Raw genomic sequence first — 24098 nt, 5'->3', positions numbered from 1 at the left:
CTTGCCTTCGCATTACAGACAGTCTATAGATTTTGTATTGCCTATAAACAATTCTCTATGATTTGTCTATAGGCAGTCTGTAGACTTTATAGGCAGAAGTCTATAGACTGTCTAAAGAAATATTTGTGAGGGAGCTGCTAGTTTGTTCTGTCTCTTGAAGGGTGCACTGGTACATGCTTGCACATGAGAGTTCATTGTTCAGCGCAGTTGTTCTGCCAAAGACATTCGCTCCTGAAGAGGATAGTAGGCGAATGAGACCGTTGCGCTGTTCCTAGAAACGCGTAAAGATCAACTGCTGACATGATTTTAGAAGGGCATTTTGAAAGGAAAGATTGGCGATCAACCAAATGTGTGGTGAGCTGAAATGAAGGGCAACAGAGCTTGCCATTTCAAAGTTTGCAGAGGGGCAGGTATGACTGGAATGACGAAGAAGCTAATGTCCAGAAATCAAAGCTTGCTCTTTGAAGGAAGCTCGAAGGTTAAGACAAGCCGGTTAAGGCTTTGCATGAGCATTGTTTGTCTTACCTGCTTTTGTCCTACTTAATACTCAATCGCGCATTTGCGGTCTAGACTCGCTTGCTATTCATTGTTTCATGCTTTCTGCGGCAATTTAATTGTTTCGGAAAGATATTGAGCAAAATGGTCATCATTTTTTAATTCTTATATTTATAAGCAAACCATGAAAACAAGGCCGCCGAAAAGTAATGCGGGCAATCTGCACAGGCATGAAATAGTCTACTAGCATACGCTCTTGCCTGCATATGCAATGATTATACACCTGATATACATTTCTCACGTGGCAACATTTTTTGGCTTCGCACGGGGAGCAAAGCCTCGTCAGAGCTTTGAGCACGAAGAAAGGATAACTGGAGCCCACCATCTGGCTACTAGGTCAGGGGATTTTAAAGTCTGAACGCTTCTGCCAGAATTTATTTTCCCACTTTTAGTTCTCCAATAAGGCACGCCATAAATATTTGTTAGTTAAAATTGCTCACCAGCCGCACCCTTTAAAAATGATCTATATACAGTATATACACTCTATACAGACTCTATTTCATTCCTATAGATGTTTCTTTTTGTCTATTCATAGCCTTTAGACTCTCTATAGACAAAAGTCTACTAAAGTGTATTTCCATAAATCTATAGGTTGCCTATGGACTGTGTGTAGGATATGTATTGCCTAGAGACTGTTCTCTAGGGTTTTTCTATAGAGACTCTATAGGCTTTATAGACAGAACTCTATGGACAGTCAATAGTCTGTCTAAATAATTTTTGTAAGGGGCGTCTCAAAGCCTGTAGCCCGACTACCAGTGTGGCTTAAGATTCCATCGACGAGCCACTCGCGCCTCGCTCCGTCTTCTACGTTCACCTGATGCGGCTGGCGCCAACATTCAGTAGGCGGTACGAAGCGAGGTATACGGTCCAGACCTGAGTCCGTAAGGGAGGCCACAGGCACATGTAAACCATGATCGCACCGAGAACACAGGAGTTGACCGCGTTGAAAAGGTCGGCTGAATATTGAAGGCCAGGATTCTGCAGTAGCCGCCAGGGTAACAGCAGCTGGAGGTGTCAGGTGTGTGAACTCGCCACAGCTGCCTCGAATGGAAGAGCTAAACAGGAAACAGCAGCAGCGTCGGAACCAGCGGAAGCGAGACGATGGCCACAGGACAGCAAGCCCGGGTGGCGGCATCTGCGTCTACATGATTGCCAAAACACTCTTCACATAGCCCTGTCTACATGAACCCGATAGAGTCGAGTAGAGTTTGCTTGTCGGGTAAAAAACCAGTTGCCGGGTTCATGCAGACGCTGTCGGGTCGAGTAAAATAAGCGGCAGAGCGAGTCGAGTTAACTCGCCTGCAGGGGGTAGGTTAACTCGCCTGACCCGCCTTTCTAAAAACCATGTATACGCAGTCGGGTCAGGGAGTCGGGTAACAGGGAACTCTGGGAAAGATTTCGGTCATGTGATCAGTCGACCAAAATGGCAGCCGCCGTCGGTCCCCGCGCTGTTTCCACCCGAGCTTCTTGGACCGACCGGGAAGTGGAATGTTTTCTGGGACTAATAAATGAAAAAAAAGTGAGCGAGGCGCTGGACAGCAGACGACAGCGCAACCAAGATGTGTTCAAAGATCTGCAGGCCGAAATGGCCAATCTCGGCTACCACTGGACGTGGCAGCAGTTGCGGAACTGCTGGAAGAATTTGAAGAAGCGATTCACGGCCGTGAGTATAAACATTCGCTCACCCAAGTTTCGACACCCATACGGAATGATACGACGTTGCAGCACAATTCTGTCTTGTGTGACAGGAACGGTTGGAGCAAGAGAGAAGTGGAGCTGCACCGTCGGCTTGGAAGTGGTATGACCACATGAGCGCGCTGCGGGAACCCGCGGGCCAAAAACAGGACCCGGAAACTTGCACGGTAACTGCGAACCTCGACGCTAGGCGCCGCTGCGATACTTACGCGCTTGAACAGAGTTCATGTAGACACCAATCGGGACGAGTCAGAGGCGAGTCACCTAGCCCGACGCTGACTCTACCCGGTCCTGTCGGGTTCATGTAGACAGGGCTTCTTCACATGCCTTTAACGTAGGTCGCAGGAAAGGAAACTGCGTCCGCGTGGGATTCGTGGCGCAATGCTGAACTCGCTAGCGAAACGTGTCGCACAGCTGTGCAAATGAAAAGTTTGAGTGAACAAAGCTTTGTTCTTGTGTTGAACCAGACGGCTCTATGAGTGCGCCCCTTTCATCGCCACGCTCCTCACTGTCGTGTCTCTCTTGACATGGTGCAGGCAGCTATGAAAAGCCTTAGACCTGGCTACCACTCTGACAACGACAGGGAACAGAACAATAAATGACCCGAAAGGGGTTACGGGTAGCCGCGAGGAGACATCAGCTCTGTACGATGGTCGTATATCCCGCTTGTTGTATGAAGCAACTTCTGAGCGGTCGGCGCCAACAGTATAGAACGGTGTCGGAGTGCCCGGGGCCAAGCTGCAACACCAACAAGCTTGTTGTGGCCTCCGTGGCCCAAGGCTACCCCCGGCTATCGGAGCCGCGACTCCCGGAGTCAAAACAAAGACTGTGTGAGAAAATATGCACAGGAAAACTCAGTCAACACACACGGATTACGTACTCACCCGATCTTGGGAACTCCGCGCGCGCTAGGCCTCGTGCTCCATCGGTGCGCACCACTTGTCTTTCGTAGTGAACGAGGTTCATGGCAAAACTTGAAGCAAAATGTGTTGGGAATGTTGATTAGTTCAAATATGCGGAAGCGCCATCCGCCGCGCATTCAAAAAAGCGTGCCACAGGTCCTACCGATCCAAATTCACGTTATGGCCTAGCAATTGTCAGGTCCAGACAAAGCGTTCCTTGAACCGGACAGTCGTCCAATCTTCCAAGAGCAGGCCCCATGTTGGCCTGTGAGATGTTGGGGTAAAATGGGGGAATGAATAGGTTTTCCCCGCTTATCCGCGGCCGTGTTTTGCCCTGTCAGAACAAAGGAACAAAGACAGTGGCTGAGAAAACGGCATGTATTGCTGCAGCAACAATAACGCCGGCTAACGACAAAACACGCTAAGAAATCGTGGTCGTGCGACTCACCAGCAAGGTTATCAGCGAAGGTTCGCTCCCTCTAGAGCAGGGGAGAAACTCCGAGGCCGGGCGGGATGAGTTCGCGGGAAAGGTTCCTGCGAGGCCTCGCCCCGCTGGCGATCAGCGGAGCGTCGCACCCAAATATCCGCACCCGACGACTCCCGGAGCCTCGGAGAGGGAGAGAGCTGTCCTACCCACGCCCGCAACAATCACGCCGTTTCTGGTGCTAGTGTCGCTGCCGCGCAAGCACCCTCGCTTATTAGTTAAGGGAACTAGGGAAGACGCACCACGGGAAATTAGCTACAAGGGGAGAGAGCAAGGAGACTCCCCACATGTGCCAAACAGTGACATCAATCTCACGGGGTTGATTGGTATTTTTAACGGACCCTCTTGAACCGTTTTGAAGATTGCCTACATCGAAAGACACCACGTAAAACAAAAAAATAATGGGAGGACGCTTAAAAGGACACTGAGGACAACGTTATCAAATTTTTGTTGCTAGTAAAATCCGATAGTCCGGCATTTCGTGGCTTTGTTTCCGCTTGTCCGACAGCGAAAGGTCATTTATTGCGAAGAGATTTGGATTCGAAGTAGAAATACTTTTTTCCGCCGCTCTTATTCAAACTCGGGACTCTGTGATGACGACAGAGGAGAAAAATTACGTAAACTGGTCGAAACGCGGACTCCGTGATTGCTGGCGCGAGTGCTGCGCTGCTGCCTAGCAGCAGCCGAAATAAAAACTACCGCAGGCGGGACATTTAAAGCCTCTATCATTCGTTGCCGCTTAGTTCGCGTTTGCACCAACGTTACAATGGATCCCGTTCATGATTCCGGTAATGAGGTTCTCGCAAACTGCTGCCTGCACTTCAACGACCTAAAACCTTTTGAGGATCGTAGCGGCCGGTCTGGCAAGATAGTCCGAGCGCCGACGAGTCGGCAGCGTCGCTGACACCGCCGAGCCACCGTCACGACTGATGTGTAGAGACCGGTACGTGCGGGAATATCTGTAATAATAGTCCTCGTAGGGTTGGTTATGCAGCCCAGCGAACTTGGCACGTCGACGAAGCAAACACGCCGAGAGGTGTGTTTGCTAACATTGAGGCGCGTTGAACACTGGCTATATACAAGGCTCCTTTTCCTTGTCGCAGTTGCGTGCCGTTGCATCAACTTCGTCCGAGGAGCACTTAGGCACTTTGAGGTCCTCTGTTGCTCCGCCCTTGTAAATCGAGTCACCATGGGGGCGCGCAAAGCGCATTGCCGCGAGGCACCCCGAAACATACCGTTGCGCCGCCAATTGAAGGTTCTCTTTGGCGTCAACATTCAGGTTGCTTATTTCTTCGCCTTCCTCGTGTGATAAATTTGCATTGATGGTTCCTAAACAAAAGCTATATACTTCAATATCGAACAAACGCGTAACCTTCGTGCACCTTTGTCAGCCTCAGAGATTTATTCGCGCGGACAGCCAAATGAGCATCTGCAAAGCACAGCACAGGCCGAAAACACCTGGAGCATTGAAGGCATGGAGACCGACTGCCTCTGGTGCCTTTACAGCGTCGTCTCTAACCGGGCATCTTGTTCACGTACAATCCTATGCGCCATATGACGATAACCTGCGCAGAAAATTACATAGAGAAAGCTGCGTTACGAATAGGAAAGATTGAGCTCGAACGATATTAACGCTATTAAATGACGTCATATCATAATCGTACTTGTACGGCTCGGGTGCTCAATTTTCCGGCTTACTTTAATGAATTCGTGGCGGTATAAACACAAGGTATGGGTCCTGAACTAGGTTGAAGTCATTGGCGATGTGAGGTTGGCCAAAGAGAATGCAAGCGAGCGTTGAATGGCTGGCAGGAGGCGCTCTAGTCGGCGCCATCTTTTCTCTGAGTCTGCTCTCTCGCAGTGCGTTCAGCTGCCTTTTGTTCAAGCATCGCGGAATCCCTTGGCAGTGCGTCTACTGCTCTTCTCTCTGGGGCAAAAATTTGGAAAACTGGAAAATTGGAGACAATCTCATGGAAGTATTGAAGGTAATGGTCCATTATTACAATATGTAGCAAAATATTTCATTTAAAGTGTTTCCGTCCATCGCATCGAACAGTTAAAACTCTATGAAAACCAATGTGTAACGCTTTGGACGGTAGCGTGAAGGGGAAAAAAATAAAAGTCTGCAGTCGGATGGTCTTCGGATTGATTGTTATAGTTTAATCTTACATTATATGACAAAATTGCCTTCATGAACGGTTCCCCGCTCAAAAATGCTTTTGTCCAGAATTTCTGGGCATCACTTCTTTTTTTCTTCGAGGTCCCTCGTTATGTGTTACCCTAACTGTCGCTGCCACTTGTCGGGCCTGTCTCTATATCTTCTCGAGCGCCTACTCGTATCCCCTTTGCCGAAAGTAAGCGAGCAACAGGTTTTTGCTTCTCAACCATATAACGGAACCTTTACGGCACTCCTAAAAACCAGAAGATGCCAGTACGTGAGGGGAATGCCTCTGACCTTACTTTACGTAGATTCAGGTCTTAAGGACTGCCATAAGTGCTTCGCTACGCGGCTAAGGGACAAACCACCGATGCCCGGTTACTTTTGGCAGAGACGGTACCTTCCACCGGACGTCGTCTTGCTGTTCCGGCCTATCCTGCCTTCTTTAGGCCACGGTTCAGTGCCCCTGCAATCGTGTCACGTGCTGTCTTTTGTGCTGTTTTCTTCTCATGACTTCGTGCGCCAACCAGCCCGCCAAAAAGCCCTATTGGATTACAAAAGAGGTACAATCACCAGCCTGGGTGCACCGAAAGCATCCCGGTGTTGGTGCTACGCAAGACTGCGGGGCCTCAAATCTAGCAACTGCGGAGCAAAAGGCGGTGCATGTTCTTTCAACTTTTGTGCTAGCCGTAGTCGATAAAAGGGAACGTGTTCCACGATTCGGCTTCGCGCTTGAACTGAATCCGCCTTTTTAACCAGGCCACTCTGCGCATGCGCGTCGGTTCTCCTTCAGCTCCACTGGTTGAAAATGAAACCACCTGCTCCTACTGCGCATGCGCAGTTCATGTCAGTTACAAGCTCATGCAACAGATGGCGGCAGCTGTCAAGCACACACCAAAATTACCACTTCGCAGGCGCAGCTGGCTTCTCGTGGAACCAGATGACACTTGCTTCTGCAACGTGCGTTTGTTTTCAACCAGTATTATTAATATTATTATTAATTGGTTTTGGGGGAAAGGAAATGGCGCAGTATCTGTCTAATATATCGTTGGACACCTGAACCACGCCGTAACGGAAGGGATAAAGGAGGGAGTGAAAGAAGAAAGGAAGAAGAGGTGCCGTAGTGGAGGGCTCCGGAATAATTTCGACCACCTGGGGATCTTTAACGTGCACTGACATCAAACAGCACACGGGCGCCTGAGCGTTTTTCCTCCATAAAAACGCAGCCGCCGCGGTCGGGTTCAAACGCGGGAACTCCGGTAAATTGGTAAATTTGTTTTTGGGGAAAGGAAACGGTGCAGTACCTGTCTCACACATCGGCGGACACCTGAACCGGGCCGTAAGGGAAGGGATAAAGGGTGAAGTAAAAGAAGGGACGAAAGAGGTGCCTTGGTGGAGGGCTCCGGCAAATAATTTCGACCACCTGGGGATCTTTAACGATGCAGACGAATTTTCGCCACTCCCCAGAGGGAGCCACTTCTTTTGAAAAGGGCGGATTGCTTTTCTTGTACTTTTAGACTGACACTACGAACAAAATGCTTCGGTCCTAACTGCGCTAACCATATAGCCATACAGGCGGTAACCACCTAAATACATCTGGCCGCACGAAACAAAACCTTCTGAAGCAAGTTCCAGGGAATACGTGCGTGAACATTTACCAGATTGCAAGTGCTCTCAATGAGTGCAATTCACCTGGTTCTTTCTATCGTGAACCTATGTTCGGCGTTTACGCAAAAACATTTTCGTCAAGCTGGTGCTGCTGGGAACAACCGTGCATTCAATTTGACTGCGCGTACTTACGTCGACCAAGATGGCAAAAGTCGGCGAGATGATCAGAGAATCTTTCAATGTATCTACCACAGCCTGAAGAAAACGAAAGGACAATGCATATGTTTTTGTCATAAATAGTGCAGAATTATGCAGCGCTGCACATCGCTTTACAACTGCAGAAGCGTTCTCTTATTCGGAGACGTTACGTGTTCCGACGGGCGCAGTAAGGCATTTTCAAAAGAGGGAGAAAATGCACAAGGGACCAAACCCACAAGACAAATCCAAGGTGACTGCGGTAAAATGCGAAGTATGATACCTTTTTCTGCACATTAATTAGAGAAGAGAATATCTGAGACGTAAATCAGGTGTTGACTGCTTTTGCTTAAAATGCATGACACTGCTTTTGCTACAATATACTGACAATGCTATTGCTAAGATTTGTTTGGTTTATATTTCTTGTATAAGCTAGTACTTTGTATAATCTTAGTATAAGCTAGTGCCTTCAGTACATTGTTGGTAAGCCTTCTGCGTTTTGCGTCTAATCCTGTAATTTGCATATTACTTGTTACTGGGTTGGGAGCGATAGAGCGGTGTCCCATGATGAGTGAGGGTTATAAATGTGCCAATTTTCTTGCAGTAAACAGTTGATAGTGTGCGCATAGGTTGTCTTTTTCTTCCTTGTGTGGTCTTCGTTGCGCGGCAGTTTTTTCAGTCATACACCAGTGACATCACAAGGTCACGTTACCTTGTGATGTCACGTTATCTTAAAGTCACATGACCTTAAGATCACCGGAAGATCTATAATTTGCGTAAAAATTGCAAGCGGTTTTGGCCTTCCCGCGGTTAAGACATATCTAAGTGCCTCCAACGAATTTTTTGTTTCGGTCCGTTTCTTCGTTTTTATGCCCCCTTCTCTCTTGGTCGAGTTCTCCGTTTCACTCGCTTCACTGCTTGGAAACAAACGTCCGGTTGACACCCGCAGCTTGCTTGTATCCCTCTCTTGTTTTCTTGACCCGGAAATGTTGAAATGTTGAAATGAAGCCTCCAGCCCAAGCACGGAGCCTCCACCCTGCAGAAGTTTTGAAATTCTAAAAACTAATATGGCTATTAGTAACCACAGGCTACAAATCTCTAATTGCAACTACGTGCCTAACTGTAACAGTTAAAAAGTTAGTTATTAAAAATTTGTTAACCAGCTTACTACTTAAAACGATTTACCAGTTTTCTGGTGTCCACCAACACTGGCAATACTCAACCGCAAAAGCCATATTTTAAATCCAAAAAGCGCATTTTTGAAAATTACTTAGTCTTCCCTGTGACATCTGGTATATTACTTCTATAGCAGAGGAAATACAAGCTATGTCGTTAAGCTCTTCCGACGGATAATCTTTGCTCCTTCGTAGTGAAAGTAACCTGTTCTAAAGTAATGAGTTTACTTCGGCTAAAATCTCATTTTGATACTCGTGTCTCAATCGTCTTGATAACGTTTCGTTTACTGAGTCAGGTACATGCCATATTCAGGCGTTATTTTCATGCGATTGTCGCTCAGCACGTGGTCGCGCGGCATCTTTGGAGAAACTGCGGGCGCCCATTCGTTCATAAGAGTGGTTTATCGGAGAACAAAAGGGGGGTGGGGGGAGGGCTCGTCGCAACAAATGTAGTGCGGTGGTGATCGGAGGTCTTTTGGTCATCACTTTACTGTTGGCTGCTGACCGAGCGGTGCTCAGCAGTCAAAAGACACAGGGATCCGGGCGAGAGCTTCTCTAAGACTGTGACCCCTTTTCATCCTCTCCGCACGACATCTAGCCCTCACCTCGCCATGGTTACTCCTCCTTGCAGTGAGCGAGCCTTTATCAATCGAGATAATGCTGACGGAAATTGCTGCCCATAGAAGAGGTTTGGTGGTAGAAAAATGGCCATAGAAATAAACCGCTCCTCTCGCCCCTTGCTGGAGTTTGGGTCGTCAAGAATTTGTTCTGTCGTTTTTTTTTTTTAGATTCGGCCTGTATTCTCGAAGTGTCCACTTAGTGGATAAGTCCGCGTCGTTCCGAGACGATTGTTTCAAGTCTCAAATTATTTACATGGTCGCGGGAAGCCAGCTGACGAGTCTTTCTTATTACGGCTTAGCTCACACAGCACTCGCCATTGCGTCCGTCATTGCAGCTCCAAAGTGAAAGCTATACTTGACTTATTCTATAAACTGAGAAGAACGGCCGATTGGGCGAGTTGGAAATGCGCCATATTATTAAAACAGCCCTAAGCAACAAGTGTGCGTGTGTTCCCTTCGTTCGTGATCCTTGTTGCTTAGCGCTGTTTTAATATTATGGATTGTTCTATAAATAGTCCGCATGTATTAAAGCGGTTCGAAGTGAGATATTCCGTTCTGTGTGCTTTAGAGTTGGAACTTGCATGCAAGAATTATCATTCGAGGTGGCAGTGCTTTTCGTATTTTGGAGCAAAAGAATGTGCAGAGTTCAATTCCGACCCGCCTAAAAACGTCCACTATACGAGCACCCCCAGAATCCCGGTTGTGACAGGTCAGGTCTGTCGTCCTATTTGTCGCCGTATTTGTTATCCTCTCTTTCTGTGCTGTTCAGTGGTTGCTGATTGGCTAGTGCTAACATGTTTCTGGCCGATCACTGCGATGAACCAGAACGCTTCCCCCCCCCAAAAATGAACCTTAAAAACGAAGACACCTTCAAATATTCCCGAGTCTACAGCATGGCCTTAGATCAGTGGTCCTTGGTAAAAATCGGACAGCCAAAAGCCTGGGGTGTGTTTTGACCATTAATACACGTCGATCTCCAATGCACACTTCTGCCCCATGTGGTTTAGGAACACCCTTCTTCTTTGAAGTTGGTGCAGTCTCTCCATAGCAGCGCTTCCGCGCTTACTTTCGTCAAGAAATACCCCACTTACCATGTTTCGCGTTTTCCCCTGGTCTCCGGTCCATTTGCGAAGGTCGAGAGCTCGAAGAAGCTGTGTAAAAAAAGAAGTACCTGTCAGAGGGTCACTGGCAGCCATGCTAAGGAACTTTCAGTTATCATTTTACACAACGCAATCACGCTCCATCGCCTTCTTCCGGGGGATCAAAGGGGGCTATGTAATTCAAACACTGATGGCGCCATCTGCCGCTGGGGAAAGTTACCCAACAGCGTCAAGGCACGACATTGGTGTAAAGACTGCAGTTACGCAGTTGAGCCGCGTGGTGGCGTAGTTCGTAACGCTCTGACGGGTGAGCAGGCGAGTCCTCTTCACCGGCCACACATTGCGAGCTTTAGGGGTGCCTTGAATGTCCCACTACAAGAGTCTGAAGTCGACACCATGGCCTGAAGCCTTCTGACGAGGGCTGCGCAAAGTGGTTCACTGTGATTTTCTACTCACGTTTTATTTGGGGAACCGTTAGTTACACTTCTTCCACGGTTACTGCGCACAACATCATCCTGTATGCTTCATACATGTCGCGTCCCATATACCCAGCAATTCTGGACAAAATCATTTTTGAGAGGGAAACCATTTATGAACGCAATTTTTTCATATAATGTAAGACTTCACTATAACAATCAATATATCCACAGATCATCCGACGGCATTCTTGAATGTTTTTTTTTCAATAACGTTTTTATTATCGTCAAAACCTTTCACCGTTGGCTTTCAACGGAGTTTTAGCTCTTTGATACGATCAATGGAAACATTTCAAAAGAAATATTTTGCTACATATTAGAAGAAAAGACCATTACCTTCAATATTATCGTGAAAGTGTCTTACAATTTTGCAATTTTCAAAATTTTTGTTCCAAATTGGTGGACTTGGCTTACCCCGCTGCCGAGTAGGAGACGCCGAACAGATTCCGCCCAGCCAACCCGTGGGAATGACTCTTTTTGCGCCTGTTCCCAACTGCGCTGAGCAGCTCACGGCGACGACCTAAGCCACTGACGCATTGTAACTGTTACAAAGAGAACGCGCACCTCCACGAGCGGTTGGCAGAATGCTTATGAATAGAGCCAAGACGGGCCGCTGTGACCTAGGCCGGAGTAAACGTTTTCTTCTGGCCTCCGACAACTTGGGGTTGGCCTAGTTCTTTAAGGTTCGGCATCTGCCCCCACCTGTTTACACCACCTCGCATGCTGAAGGTGCAGGGCTTCATCCATGCCAGTTTTCCAATGGGTTCTGGCTTACCTTCGGCTGGTGCTCGGATTTTCAGGTGTGAAATGCTTGGGAAAAATATATTTGCCTCCTTCTAGGGATATCGTTGATGCATCGAAACTCTAAATCCGCTTTGTGCGCTGAAGCCCATTTGCGGCCCTTTTCGCATTAACGATCTGTCTAATAAAAGTAGGGCAGGGTAAGACTCTTGTCCCAATGATTTCACCCCTGGAAAACCAAGCTCGAACCCGCGGGGACGCTTGTACGTATTAAAAACTGTCAGAACACCGCGGTCCTGGGGATCGAACACCACACCTCCCACATGTGAGGTCAGTGCCCTGCCACTATAGCCGTGAGTGAGTATTGCTTGTGGTAACTCAAGGCTGGGTAATTGACCTGCGCGGCGTCCAGGTTTGAACATCAGAAACTTGAGCCCCTCTCCCCTTTTTTAAGACTCTCTGATTTATTTGCGCTGAATAAACACTCATTTCTACCTCACCTCCGTCTGAAGCTCGGACCTCGAAACGCTTGCTTAAGGAACCCTGAGGACGACTTTAAGTTGATTGTATCGATAGATTAGCGCTTTCCAATGACAATTAGGCCACAATCTCTGCTGAAAATGGAGTTTTTATTAGCTTGAGTAGGTCATAAAAGAAAACAAGTGTGCCGCTACCTTAAGTTGCTTTCTCAACAGTGCTGCGGTTGCGTTACGACTGTGGCAAGGATCCATAGAGCTAGGCTGCACAGCTGTCGACTTTCAAGCGGTTGCCATAGCCTCCCTTACCATCTGGACGTCGCGGATTGTAATCGAGCAATGGGGAGAAAAGCTTTGTTTTTAAATCTATTTCTCTCGGCAATAAATGCTACCTATTTATTATCCACATAGCCAGGAACAGCCAGGCAATAGTTAATTAAAAAAGAACAAAAATAGGATAGTGTTGTCCTTTTTGTCCCTTTAAAAACAGCTCCGTAAACCTCGCTTTAACGTCGGGGTGTCCTGCTCCCCCTCTCCCTTTTTTTTGGTTTTTGTACCTCCGACCGGTTTACGTCCCGCTGCGTCAACTGTAATTAGGCACTGAACTGAAGGTTCGAAATCTGGGCACATTGATAAAAGCTCCTAGGCACCATTATAGGTAATATTCATTTATTCGCAGTTGACTCGTCCCTAGAGCGCATCTTAAGCGTCACAATGAGGGACACCATAAAAATAAGGCATAATAATAAACGTACGAAGTTGCACAAACACCACGGACATTGCAGTGAAGCGGGAACACTTCAGTACGCGGAGTCTAGATGGCGCTGGCTACGCTCGCGCGCTAGAGTCGCTGTAGAAGTTTCCACCGGATAAAACTTATCCAGTGACTATATCGCACATACGGCCGCCGCATTTGTCGGTTTCTAGCCGCCCGACGTGGCACTGTGTCGTCGTAGAGAAAACAAATATGTTAGTAAAGCTATAGTCCGTACATATATTTTCTAGTCTGCCGTCTTTATGGTCCTCTCTATGGTACGGCAGTGTCCACGCTCATAATGCATGCCGGGGTGGCGCTGCATGCAGCTGGAGCGCGGCAGGCTGCCTATACGTCGCCGTCGTGTTTCACCGATTTCGCCTGTTGTCTCTTCTTGTCGAGATTGGAAAGCGGGAAAGCATACTTGCAAAGCGTCGTTTCCTCAACCTGTGTTAAGTGGAACCTTCGCCAAGCAAGCTACCTTTCATAGCCACCTTCGCAGCCTGCCCGGCAGGGAAAATCCAGTTCGTTCCGGCTCGAACAACGCCGACTGCACCGCGTCGTCTGCCTCCCGCGCATACCTCATTGCAAGTGAAATAACTCTAAACCGTGCAGAGCGAGCGGGAATTCAAACCAAACCTGGGATCACGAACGGCGAGCGATGTGCTCATATATCGCCGAAAAAATTTATGTGGTATAGCCCAGCTAATCCAGGCTATACAAAGCCAAAGCGAGATTGAGGTCTCCAGTGGCCCACGCCGGTTGTGCGCCTTTCATTTCCTGAAAATGATTGGTCTTTGCAAAGTTGTCAACGCAAATGAACTCTATGAACGCCGTTGGCTCGCTTGTTTTGTTTGGCTTTTGAAGAAAGTAAATGGCGCACATATCTTGGTGGACACCCGAACTGCGCCGTAAAGGAAGGGAGAAAGGGAAGGTGAGAAAGAATAAAGAGAAAACTGAAAATCGAAAGTTTGATTTTGAGGAAAGGCGCGGCGCTGCGCAGCGGCGGGACACCTGTGGCTCGGTGCTACTAGTGGCGCATGCGCACTAGTGACCAGGTAGCGAGAGAGAGAAAGAAACTGCGCCGTGCGTGACGTCACTCGTGCTCCGACATACGCCGGCTCGCGCGAAGCGTGGTGTTGACCAGCGTAGTGAAGCTTTTCGCTTCAAAACAATGAATGACTGTCGGCGCGGGGGTGGGGGGTGGGGGGGGGGGGCGGCGAAAGTAGTAGTTTTAGAGATGCGTAGAGGGAGGTGCTGGAAGTGGTAAGAGAATGCGTATTCTTAGGGCAGGTAATAGCCGCTGATCCGGATCATGATAGGGAAGTAACTAGAAGAACAGCAAAATGGAGCGCAAATGGCAGACTCTCTCAGATCGTGCATGGCAGTTTACTAAATACCCCTCAAGAGAGAAGTATACAACAGCTGTATTTTACCGGTACTCACCTACGGGGCAGGAACGCGGTGCCTAACGAAAGGGGTTCAGCTTAAGTAAAAGACAACGCAGAGAGCTGTCAGCAGTTCAAACTATCCTCACTGAGCTGGTGGCTGTGACTGAAAGAGAGGCTTCTTCGTTTTTATTCGCTGACAATACTTCACTTACATGTGACATCGGGGCTCCTATGAACGGGACGGCCTGCATAGACGAGAAAAAGAAGAAATATTACTAAATTTTGTCGCAGAAATTATGTGTTTCCAAAGCTTGTGCGCTTTTCTTTCCTATAGCTTACGGAGTCTACAAAAATGTAGAAGAACTCCTGAATTTTCAACAAAGAAGAGGTAGTCAGCGGTGGACAAGGAGCGAGTTGCACAAAGCTGGTGTGAAACCTACATGTAAGTTTTAGGGAAAAATACCTCCGTCCTTCGCCAGACAAGTTTTTTTTTCATTTTTAACCGCGTGGCGGAACTAGCCTATTATAATATATGTAGCTTAATAAACACTATGAACAGCTGTAGACAAGAACGGAAGAGAGAAAGAGAGAAGACACAAGAAAGGTATCTTAGCTGAGAAGAAAACAGTGAAGAATAGAAGGGAAGGGGACAGAATAGAAGACAAAAGAAAAAAACGCTTCTTACGATCTTTAATTTTCTCTTCTCGCAAGCCGTTTTTCTTTAAATGTTTTTAATCAAACATTCTTCGCGTCGTTAAACCATTTAGTGCTGTTTTTTTCCGCCTTAGTAGCCTAATTTTATCGCTCGCGATGCAATTTTAGCGCAGACAAAGTCTTTCTCTTTGACCTATATCTATCATATGTGTCGTCGGCACAGAATAAAGGGGACCAATTTGTATCAATGCGTCAAAGTTGCGAGGATAATTTTTCTTTAAGTACGGTAGGCCTAATCGCTAAAGCAACAGAGACACACACGAAAATTTTGCGCCAGCCTAAGGTTTGAAGAGACGCTGAGGAGAAATTGTAGTTGGCCAGTATTGTTAGATTACCCCATTGAAAAATGGGTATATGTTTGAAGGGGCTCAGGAAATAGGATATGGAACGTTTGGCTGGGTTTTATAGGGTTAACATTCCAAAGCGAGTCACCTGATTAGAGACGCCATACAGTGGTTAATGTCGACCATTTGGGGTTCTTCAACGTCAATCCTATAGAACAAAACCAAATGTCCAGAATCCTATTTCCTGAACCCATTAAACCGATACAAAATTTTAAATAGGGTGCCAATGAAAAAGATCACACTTCCTAAGATAACAGCTTTTATAAGTTAGAAAGAACAAAAAATGTAACACAGCTGCCGCTATCAACGGCAGATTTCGCGGGTATACTCCGGTGCGTGGACATTGTTTTTTGGATTGGATCTCAGTGGCCAAAGAACATCGGCATTCATCCCAAGAAAGCGATCCGTGAGTCATTTTCGGTGTAGACGTCACGAGTTTTATTCAAGTGCCGATAAAATGCTCAATTACAGTTTTCTTATGATTAAGTGCGTCTTTTTATGTCGGAAAAGTGTCAACGTAGCCCAGACGAGCCATAGAATCAATTTTTGCTAAGAACGAAATCGATATCAAATTGCCTTTAAAGTTCTGCTATGTGGTATGTGAGGTTCAACGTCTGGATTCGACGCATGGGCTTTAGAGACTCCGTGGTGAAGGGCTACATATTAATTTGGACCATCTGGGGTTGCTTTAAATTCTCAAAGCGCTCCCTGGAAGTTTATATTTCCTTTGATATGCTTGATTTTGAGAAGTGGGGATTAATTTCATGGCTTACTCAAGTATTTATTCGATACTAGGACGCATCCCGGAGGAAGATAAAATTAGCAGTCGGAAACATGAAAGATCTCATTGTTGTCGTTGCGACTAATTGATGGAGCAAGTAGATAGCGAGCTATTGCCGAGGGATAAAAGAAATCTCGAACACTTACAGTCGTAAAGTTCTCGGCAATAATTTCTTCATCCTGAAAGACCAACGAAATGAAGCATGAGCTATCAAAAACGCCCCTCTGAACCCTCAAAGACCTTGAGAAAACATTTCGTCATGAAAAGGGCTAACGAAAAAATTACACACAGCATATTGATCAGTACACTCCTCAAATGCTTGATCCAAAGTCGAAGCAGGCGCAAAAACCAAAATCACACTGCTATCATCTCATTGTCAGTGATAGGGAACCTTGCATTCCGAACGGGGAAGGTTTAGATCACCTCATCATATTAGATAGCACTTGCCCTTACGAGAGAGAGAGTCGTAGAATTATTCCCGGGGTGCGTCAATAGCGTCAGACGAAAACGAAGCAGAGAGGCCACGAAGGGCCTCACGGTGTGACACGCGAAAAGCTGTGGTAGTCAGAGTGGCCATATACTAACATGAAGAAGCGACGCCACGAGAAAAAAAAAAAAGAAGGGAGCACTTAAGTCACCTTACGTGCATCAAGGCGAAAGTCTTTGTGTCGTCCTGTTCAGTTCTCTAGCTCAACACGATCGCCTCACGCTTCTCCAATCAGTTTCGGTTTAAAGCTACGACATACTATACCATGCATTTACGATCATAATTTATTATGATAATTTATTTCCATTATTTAGTTCAATATTTTAATTATGATACCATAGTATTTACGTGACATTAATTATCAAGTGATTATGTCAGCCACTGATGACTATTGATGACCTTGAATGACATTTGGTTTGATTTACAGGTGGAGCGGACACTTCTTGTACACGTTTCCTGCGGACAGGTCTTGCGCACTCTGATGAGGCAAGAAAGACTTTCGCCTTACAATTGGCAGGCATGCTTTCTTGTAGCTAGGTATAAGTCAGCGCAAATATATGCAGCCAAGGAGCAAACAATGTAAGCTACCTCTTCTGTGCACATTGCTCCTCGGGCTTTAAGAAAGCATGCGTAGCTTAATTTGAACCTGCGACGACTATCGGACTGCACCGTCCAGTTCACCTGCCTGAGCGTATTCAACGCATCATTGCAGTTCATACCAACTAGCAGAAGATTTCCATATGTTACAAACACCTTATAATTACTTGCGTTCTCTCCCTTCGATAATGCCCTACGTCATCATCATCATCACCAGCCTAACTGCGCTCACTGCAGGATAAAGGCCTTTCTCAATGATCTGCAGCAAACCGTGCCCTGCGTTATCTGTGGCCACCTTATTATCCCCTCAAACTTGATCATAGGTATCACCCCTAGAGTTTATGCTCTACCAGCCTGTGCCATTTCACTTTCCCTGGGATCCACTCCGTTGCCATAAGAGACCATCACTCATCTTCTTGTTTTTATTGTTTGCTCTGCCGATGCGCATTTATTCCTGATTTTAGCTAGAATACCGATATTACACATAGTTATACCCAAGCTGAAATCGATTCATTGTTCATTGTCATTGAATACGATTCGTTTTCAGCGTCACTCAGCTTTCTCTCTGTCTCTTAAGTATACATCTATCCTTTTCTTAGAATTTCAATATTTTTTTTATATCCTATTCAATTTTCGCAGATTAGCGTAAATGTTTCTTGAGCCAATTCAGAAATTAGGCAACGACTGTGAAATTTCGAGCAATTTTTCCTGATATGTTAATGTCTGCCCCTGTCAGGATCTTTACTATTAGTTAATCGTAAAAAAAAATATGAACTTGGTACCTTCGTAACATCTGATGCCTAATTACTTATTATGAATGCGAGCGTCTGTCGGTTAACCTTGTTTTAGCCTTGCTCTCTACGAGCTCAGCTTTATGAAAAAAATTTAGGGCATACTTTCAACTCTCGTGTGCGCTCTCGGCAGTTCCATTACCCGATCCTGTATCTTTTTGAAGCACGCACCAAATATAGGCAGCTTTTTGAAAATTTTTTAAGCATTTGTTACATCATTTATGTCTATTCTAATCGCCCTACGACAAATTGTGAAAAGGATTAAAAGTGTTTCAGCATGATCATTTATTAGTTGCCTAATGCACAAATTTTAAGCAAAATTATGTAAGGACCGCGAATAGCGACAATTTGAAAAGGCTAAAAATGCAATCAAAGTTAGGTGAAGGCATTTTGCTTAGGTCAAATGCATACCCCCGTAGGCTGCGTTAAAGCGAACATGAATGTCTGTGCTGGCGCGAAGCACTCAACACTTCTGTTTGCACGAAAGTGCTCGCATGGTGTTTGTATGACGTGGCGGCATAGGTAGTCACATGCGGGTTGGGCTTCGATATATAGCGTTGTCGGAAAAGGAGGATAAAGAAGCTTAAGCACACTACAACGTTGCTGAGATGGCTTACAGTGGGGCGAAGAGGTGAAAAAATATGCCTCTGGGAAGTGTTAAGAGACTCACCACGAGGGCCCTTTTGCTAGGTTGATCGAAGTAGTAGTCCTGAAAGGCAGGAAATAACCGTTACATCCCGGTTAAAGCATTGTTTTTAGACGCTATTAATTTCTTTTTTTGATAAGAAAGACGCCGGGCTTCGGTGCCCAGCCTGCACCCCTCTACTCTTGTACATGCAATGAAATAATGAGAAAAATTAAAATTCATTGGAGGCACTTGTCTATCTCCTAACTGCGGGAAGGCGGAAGCCTAAGGTCCCGTGACCTAGGTTGGGATGTAACGGACGGACGGTCACCGTGAGTATGAGCCATTAAAGGCTATCGCCTCAAAATAACGCGCCAATTGTTAGGCTCGAAAACCTCCGTACTTTGTCCGATTAGTCTTAGATTTCGTACGCGCAAAGATACTCAGTATTTTAACGTAATTCACCACAGTGGTGCCCTACTGAGCGGTACACTCTAAAGCTCATCACAAATAGAAAAATCTTCTTTTAAACTTCAGAATTTTGTCGATATATCCGATAACAAGATAGACCAGTATTAGTGATGTAAAACATGAAATATATTGCATATGACGAATATAGCCGTTTAGTAGTTGACGAAGGCTCCTCCGTTTTACACTATGCTGACATAGTCTCACCATGAACATCGTTGCCCTGCTCAGAGATAAAGAGAACCGCGAAGATCCCGAATGAAGGTCTCAATTCTTGTGTTTCGTACCTTTGAGGACAGGTTATGCCCAGACTTAACGCCCTGCTGAACCACAACACGACTGGAAGCTGCGCTGAGGGTGCTCTGAGCAGTCCTAGGGAATTAATGTACTCCCACTTAATGATTCGCTCAGTGAGCGCTTTTCAGAGCGTTAGTCGAATTCGAACGTTTCCTGTCCGTCCGAGATTTCAAGATGGCAGCCGAAAATATCAGGTCAGCAAGATTTGGCCCCTCATCATGTAACCTAGCGTGCGTAGTCGTTGGGCCAGCGCGGCGGCCGGTTTATGCCCTATGCTGGCCTTCCGCTATGTATAAAGCCCCGACAGCCCACCGTTCCCGCTCACCTCTTCCGCACCGCAGTTACTCACCGTCCTCTGCAGGCCGCTTCGCGGGAAACTAGCCAGTGCAGCTCCCGGAGGTGATGCTGCATTGGTGCCCCGACCTGAAAATCCTCTACTGACCCAGCCTTCGCCCTGTAATCTGCTCGGCGTTTTTGTGGACGGTGTTCCTGTTTCTGCCCTCATTGACACTGGTGCCCAAGTCTCGGTTCTTAGCTCATCCTTTTGCCGTCGCCTCAAAAAAGTTCAGACCCCTGCCGCTTCGCCCACCGTTCGCGTTGCCGATGGCAGCACTGCTGCCGTCACTGGCCTGTGCACTGCCCGCGTCACTCTTGCCGATCGTCACATCCCAGTTTTGTTCACCGTCCTCGAACACTGCCCTCACAATGTGATCCTTGGTCTAGACTTTCTAACCGCTCACTCTGCCCTTATCGACTGCTCCAGCGGCCTTCTACGATTGGACCTGCCTCTCAGCTCAGCCGACACACCCTCAAGCTCCACGCCCCGCCTTCGCTCCACCGAGTACGCTCGCCTGCCCCCCGACTCTGCCGTTTATCTGCCTATGTCGCCATTTCCTGCGGTTCCTGATGGGGATTATCTTGCCTGTCCACTCGCCGATGTCGTTCTCTCCCGCAATGTTGTTCTTCCGCACCTCATCGTGACCGTCACCAAGAATAGCACCTCCCTTCCTGTCCTCAACTTCAGCTTGTCACCACAAGTTCTTCCTGCAGGCATATCGCTTGCTACTTTGTCTTCTCTCACCGACTGTACCGTCACTGCTCTCTCACCTGGACCGCCTTCTACTGTCTCTCAAGCGGCCGACATCCCGGCCAACGTTCCGCAATCCATTTCTGCGATGATTGCTTCTGACCTGAGCCCCGAGCATGCACAGGATCTTCACAACCTTTTGGTGTCCTACTCCGACATTTTTTACTTCGCTTCTGCTCCTCTGGGTCAAACATCGGTAGTGACTCACCGCATTGACACCGGCGATGCCAGACCAATACACCGGAGGCCTTATCGTGTGTCGCTACCAGAGCGCCAGATCATCCAGCGGGAGGTGGACAAGATGTTGGCCAACGATATCATCGAGCCTTCAAACAGCCCTTGGGCATCTCCTGTCGTGCTCGTGAAAAAGAAAGACCAAACTTGGCGGTTTTGCGTCGACTATCGTCATCTCAACAAGGTCACGAAGAAAGACGTCTATCCCCTTCCGCGCATAGATGATGCCCTGGACTGTTTACATGGCGCCCGCTACTTTTCTTCCATCGACCTTCGTAGCGGGTATTGGCAAATCTCTGTTGACGCAAGAGACCGCGAGAAAACAGCTTTCGTCACCCCTGATGGTCTTTACCATTTTAAGGTCATGCCCTTCGGCCTTTGTAACGCCCCTGCCACATTTGAACGGATGATGGACTCGTTACTCCGGGGCTTCAAGTGGACGACCTGCCTTTGTTACTTAGATGATGTAATTGTTTTCTCGCCCTCTTTTGAAACCCACCTGCTTCGCCTTTCGTCCATCTTGGCACTTTTCCGCCGCGCAGGTCTTCAACTCAATTAAAAAAAATGTACTTTCGGCCGCCGCGAACTCAAAGTCGTCGGCCATTTGGTGAATGCGAGTGGCATACAACCTGACCCTGATAAAGTTCGTGCCGTCAGTGCTTTTCCCTGTCCCCGCACGCCCAGTGATGTCCGCAGCTTCATCGGTCTCTGTTCCTACTTTCGCCGGTTCGTCCCGAACTTCGCAGCCGTCGCTCGCCCTCTCACCAATCTGTTGCAGAAAGGCGTTCCCTTTTCCTGGGGCCCAGAGCAGGCTACTGCATTCTCCAGCCTTATCGCCGTCCTCACCAACCCTCCTGTATTGGCCCATTTCAACCCGTCTGCCCCGACTGAACTTCGCACCGATGCCAGTGGTCACGGAATTGGCGCCATCCTTGCTCAGCGACAACGCGGCCAGCACTGCGTGATTGCGTACGCCAGCCGCCTTCTTTCTTCCGCCGAGAAGAATTACTCCATCACAGAACGCGAGTGCCTGGCTCTTGTTTGGGCCATTGGAAAATTCCGCACATACTTGTTCGGCCGCCCATTCCCTGTTATAACCGACCACCACGCCCTGTGTTGGCTCTCATCTCTCAAGGACCCTACTGGCCGTCTTGGCCGGTGGGCATTGCGATTGCAAGAATACACCTTTTCCGTGGTTCACAAGTCCGGTCGCCTCCATCAAGATGCAGACTGCCTGTCCCGCTATCCCATCGATCTTCCTTCTACAGACTGTGAGTCGGATGCCTGTGTCCTCTCCATCTCCGACCTCTCCCACATTGCCGACGAACAGCGCTTGGATCCCACCCTCACCTCTCTCATCGACCGCCTCAGCACCGACCGCCGCGACACTTCTCTGGCCCGGTTTTTGCTGGACGGGAACACGCTGTACCGCCGCAACATGCGACCTGATGGCGCTGAGCACTTGCTCGTTGTTCCCCGCCACCTACGGTCCACTATCCTCGAACAACTGCATGACGCACCTACGGCTGGTCATCTTGGTGTCTCCCGTACGTACGACCGCGTGCGCCGGCGTTTCTTCTGGCCTGGTCTGTACCGCTCCGTCCAACGCTACGTCGCCGCTTGCGACGTCTGTCAGCGCCAAAAGAAGCCCGCTGTCCTGCTGTCTGGACACCTGCAGCCGATCCCCATCCCGACCGACCCGTTTTCTCGTGTTGGGCTAGATTTACTTGGGCCTTTCCCGGAGTCCTCCACGGGGAACAAGTGGATTGCCGTCGCCACCGATTATGCCACGCGATACGTGATCACTCGCGCCATTCCAACCAGCTGCGCCACTGACGTCGCTGACTTCCTTCTGCACGACGTCATATTACACCATGGCGCTCCCCGTCAACTCCTTACCGACCGTGGCCGCTGCTTCCTTTCCCGAGTTGTTGACGAAATCCTTCGTTCGTGCTCCGTTCGTCACAAGTTCACCACTGCTTATCATCCTCAGACGAACGGCCTTACGGAGCGTCTCAACCGCACGCTGACAGACATGCTCGCCATGTACGTATCCGACGACCACCGGGACTGGGACATAAGCTTGCCTTTTGTCACCTTCGCCTACAACTCTTCGCGCCATGATACCGCTGGTTACTCGCTCTTCTATCTTCTCTTTGGACGAGACCCCTTACTGCCCTTCGACACTCTGCTGCCCACAGCTGGCCCTGTCACTACATATGCGCGTGACGCTATCGCCCGAGCAGACGCCGCCCGCCAGGTTGCTCGACAAAAGCTCTCCGCCTCCCAAGAGGCTCAAAAACACCGCTACGATGGCCTGCACCGTGATGTGCGATACCCTGCCGGATCTCTCGTCTTGCTGTGGCTCCCATCCCGTCGTGTGGGGTTATGTGAAAAACTTCTGCCACGGTACACAGGTCCTTATCGTTTATTACGGGCAGTGACCGACGTAACGTATGAAATCACGCCGCTGCACCCAAAGTCGACGTCCGCTCCACTGAAGTCCGAAGTCGTTCATGTAGCTCGCCTCAAGCCCTATTACCCACCATAGACATCGCACGCCTAACACGCACCGGGACGTTGCCTTCAGCCGAGGGGGATAGTGTTACAAGTGGACGAATCATGAACGAAGAAGTGGCGGTGCGCTGAACGACGACGACGTTGACAGTTGGTAGCTGGGCGCTCGGTTCTGAGCTGAGTGCTGGCCATCTCAGAGCAGCCGCGAATATAGACTTACCGCCGTAACATCCCCGTAACAATATATATATATATATATATATATATATATATATATATATATATATATATATATATATATATATATATATATATATATATATATATATGTGTGTGTGTGTGATAAAGTAAATGAGGGGCCCGTTTGACAAACTTATAAGGGGAGCCAACAGTCACCGAAACCAAGGTGCATAGGGGAACGTTATTTTTTTTTAATGTGTTGTGCTTATCAGTGGGATACTATTACTTAGATTAATAAATCGCTTAAAGAAAATTACTTATAAAGCGGCAGAAAAAACAACCATGCCGCCGGTGGGTTCCGAACCCACGGCCTCCCGAATATCGCGTCCGGTGCTCTTACCAACCGAGCTACGGCGACAGCTGTCCAATCTGCTGCTCTCGTGGGTATTTATGTTTATTTGGTGTACGCGAACTTTGAGAGTGTTCACCAGCGCCACCCTCAACCATAGCGGCGGACATAGCACGTCCTGTAATACCGCGAGCGTGACGTGGAACGTCATCTAACGGCGAGGGCGGAAACTGTACGAGAGCCCTCTTAAGCAACCTGTGGCATCAAGACTGCCAGAACCGAGACCCTCGTTAAGCT

The 24098-nt window shown here is 47.9% G+C and overlaps 1 protein-coding gene across 1 annotated transcript in view; it reads right to left on the bottom strand.

Annotated features, from left to right (window-relative positions):
• Positions 1–5020: 5020 nt before the first annotated feature.
• The window catches only part of LOC144107376 (uncharacterized), a 35894-nt gene continuing 16816 nt past the window's right edge, over positions 5021–24098 (bottom strand). Inside the window, exons 6-11 of the mRNA XM_077640368.1 lie at positions 18715–18753; positions 16316–16348; positions 14543–14575; positions 10484–10543; positions 7595–7657; positions 5021–5201 (exon numbers count right to left, since the gene is read on the bottom strand). Coding sequence (XP_077496494.1) covers positions 5151–5201; positions 7595–7657; positions 10484–10543; positions 14543–14575; positions 16316–16348; positions 18715–18753 — 279 coding nt within the window. The 3' untranslated portion in view covers positions 5021–5150. The remainder of the gene's footprint in view (positions 5202–7594; positions 7658–10483; positions 10544–14542; positions 14576–16315; positions 16349–18714; positions 18754–24098) is intronic.

This window comes from Amblyomma americanum, chromosome 10 (assembly GCF_052857255.1).
Source record: "Amblyomma americanum isolate KBUSLIRL-KWMA chromosome 10, ASM5285725v1, whole genome shotgun sequence".
Classification (NCBI taxonomy): Eukaryota; Metazoa; Arthropoda; class Arachnida; order Ixodida; family Ixodidae; genus Amblyomma; species Amblyomma americanum.
Note: the sequence above shows the minus strand (reverse complement) of the source record. Positions and strands in the feature narration are given on the sequence as shown.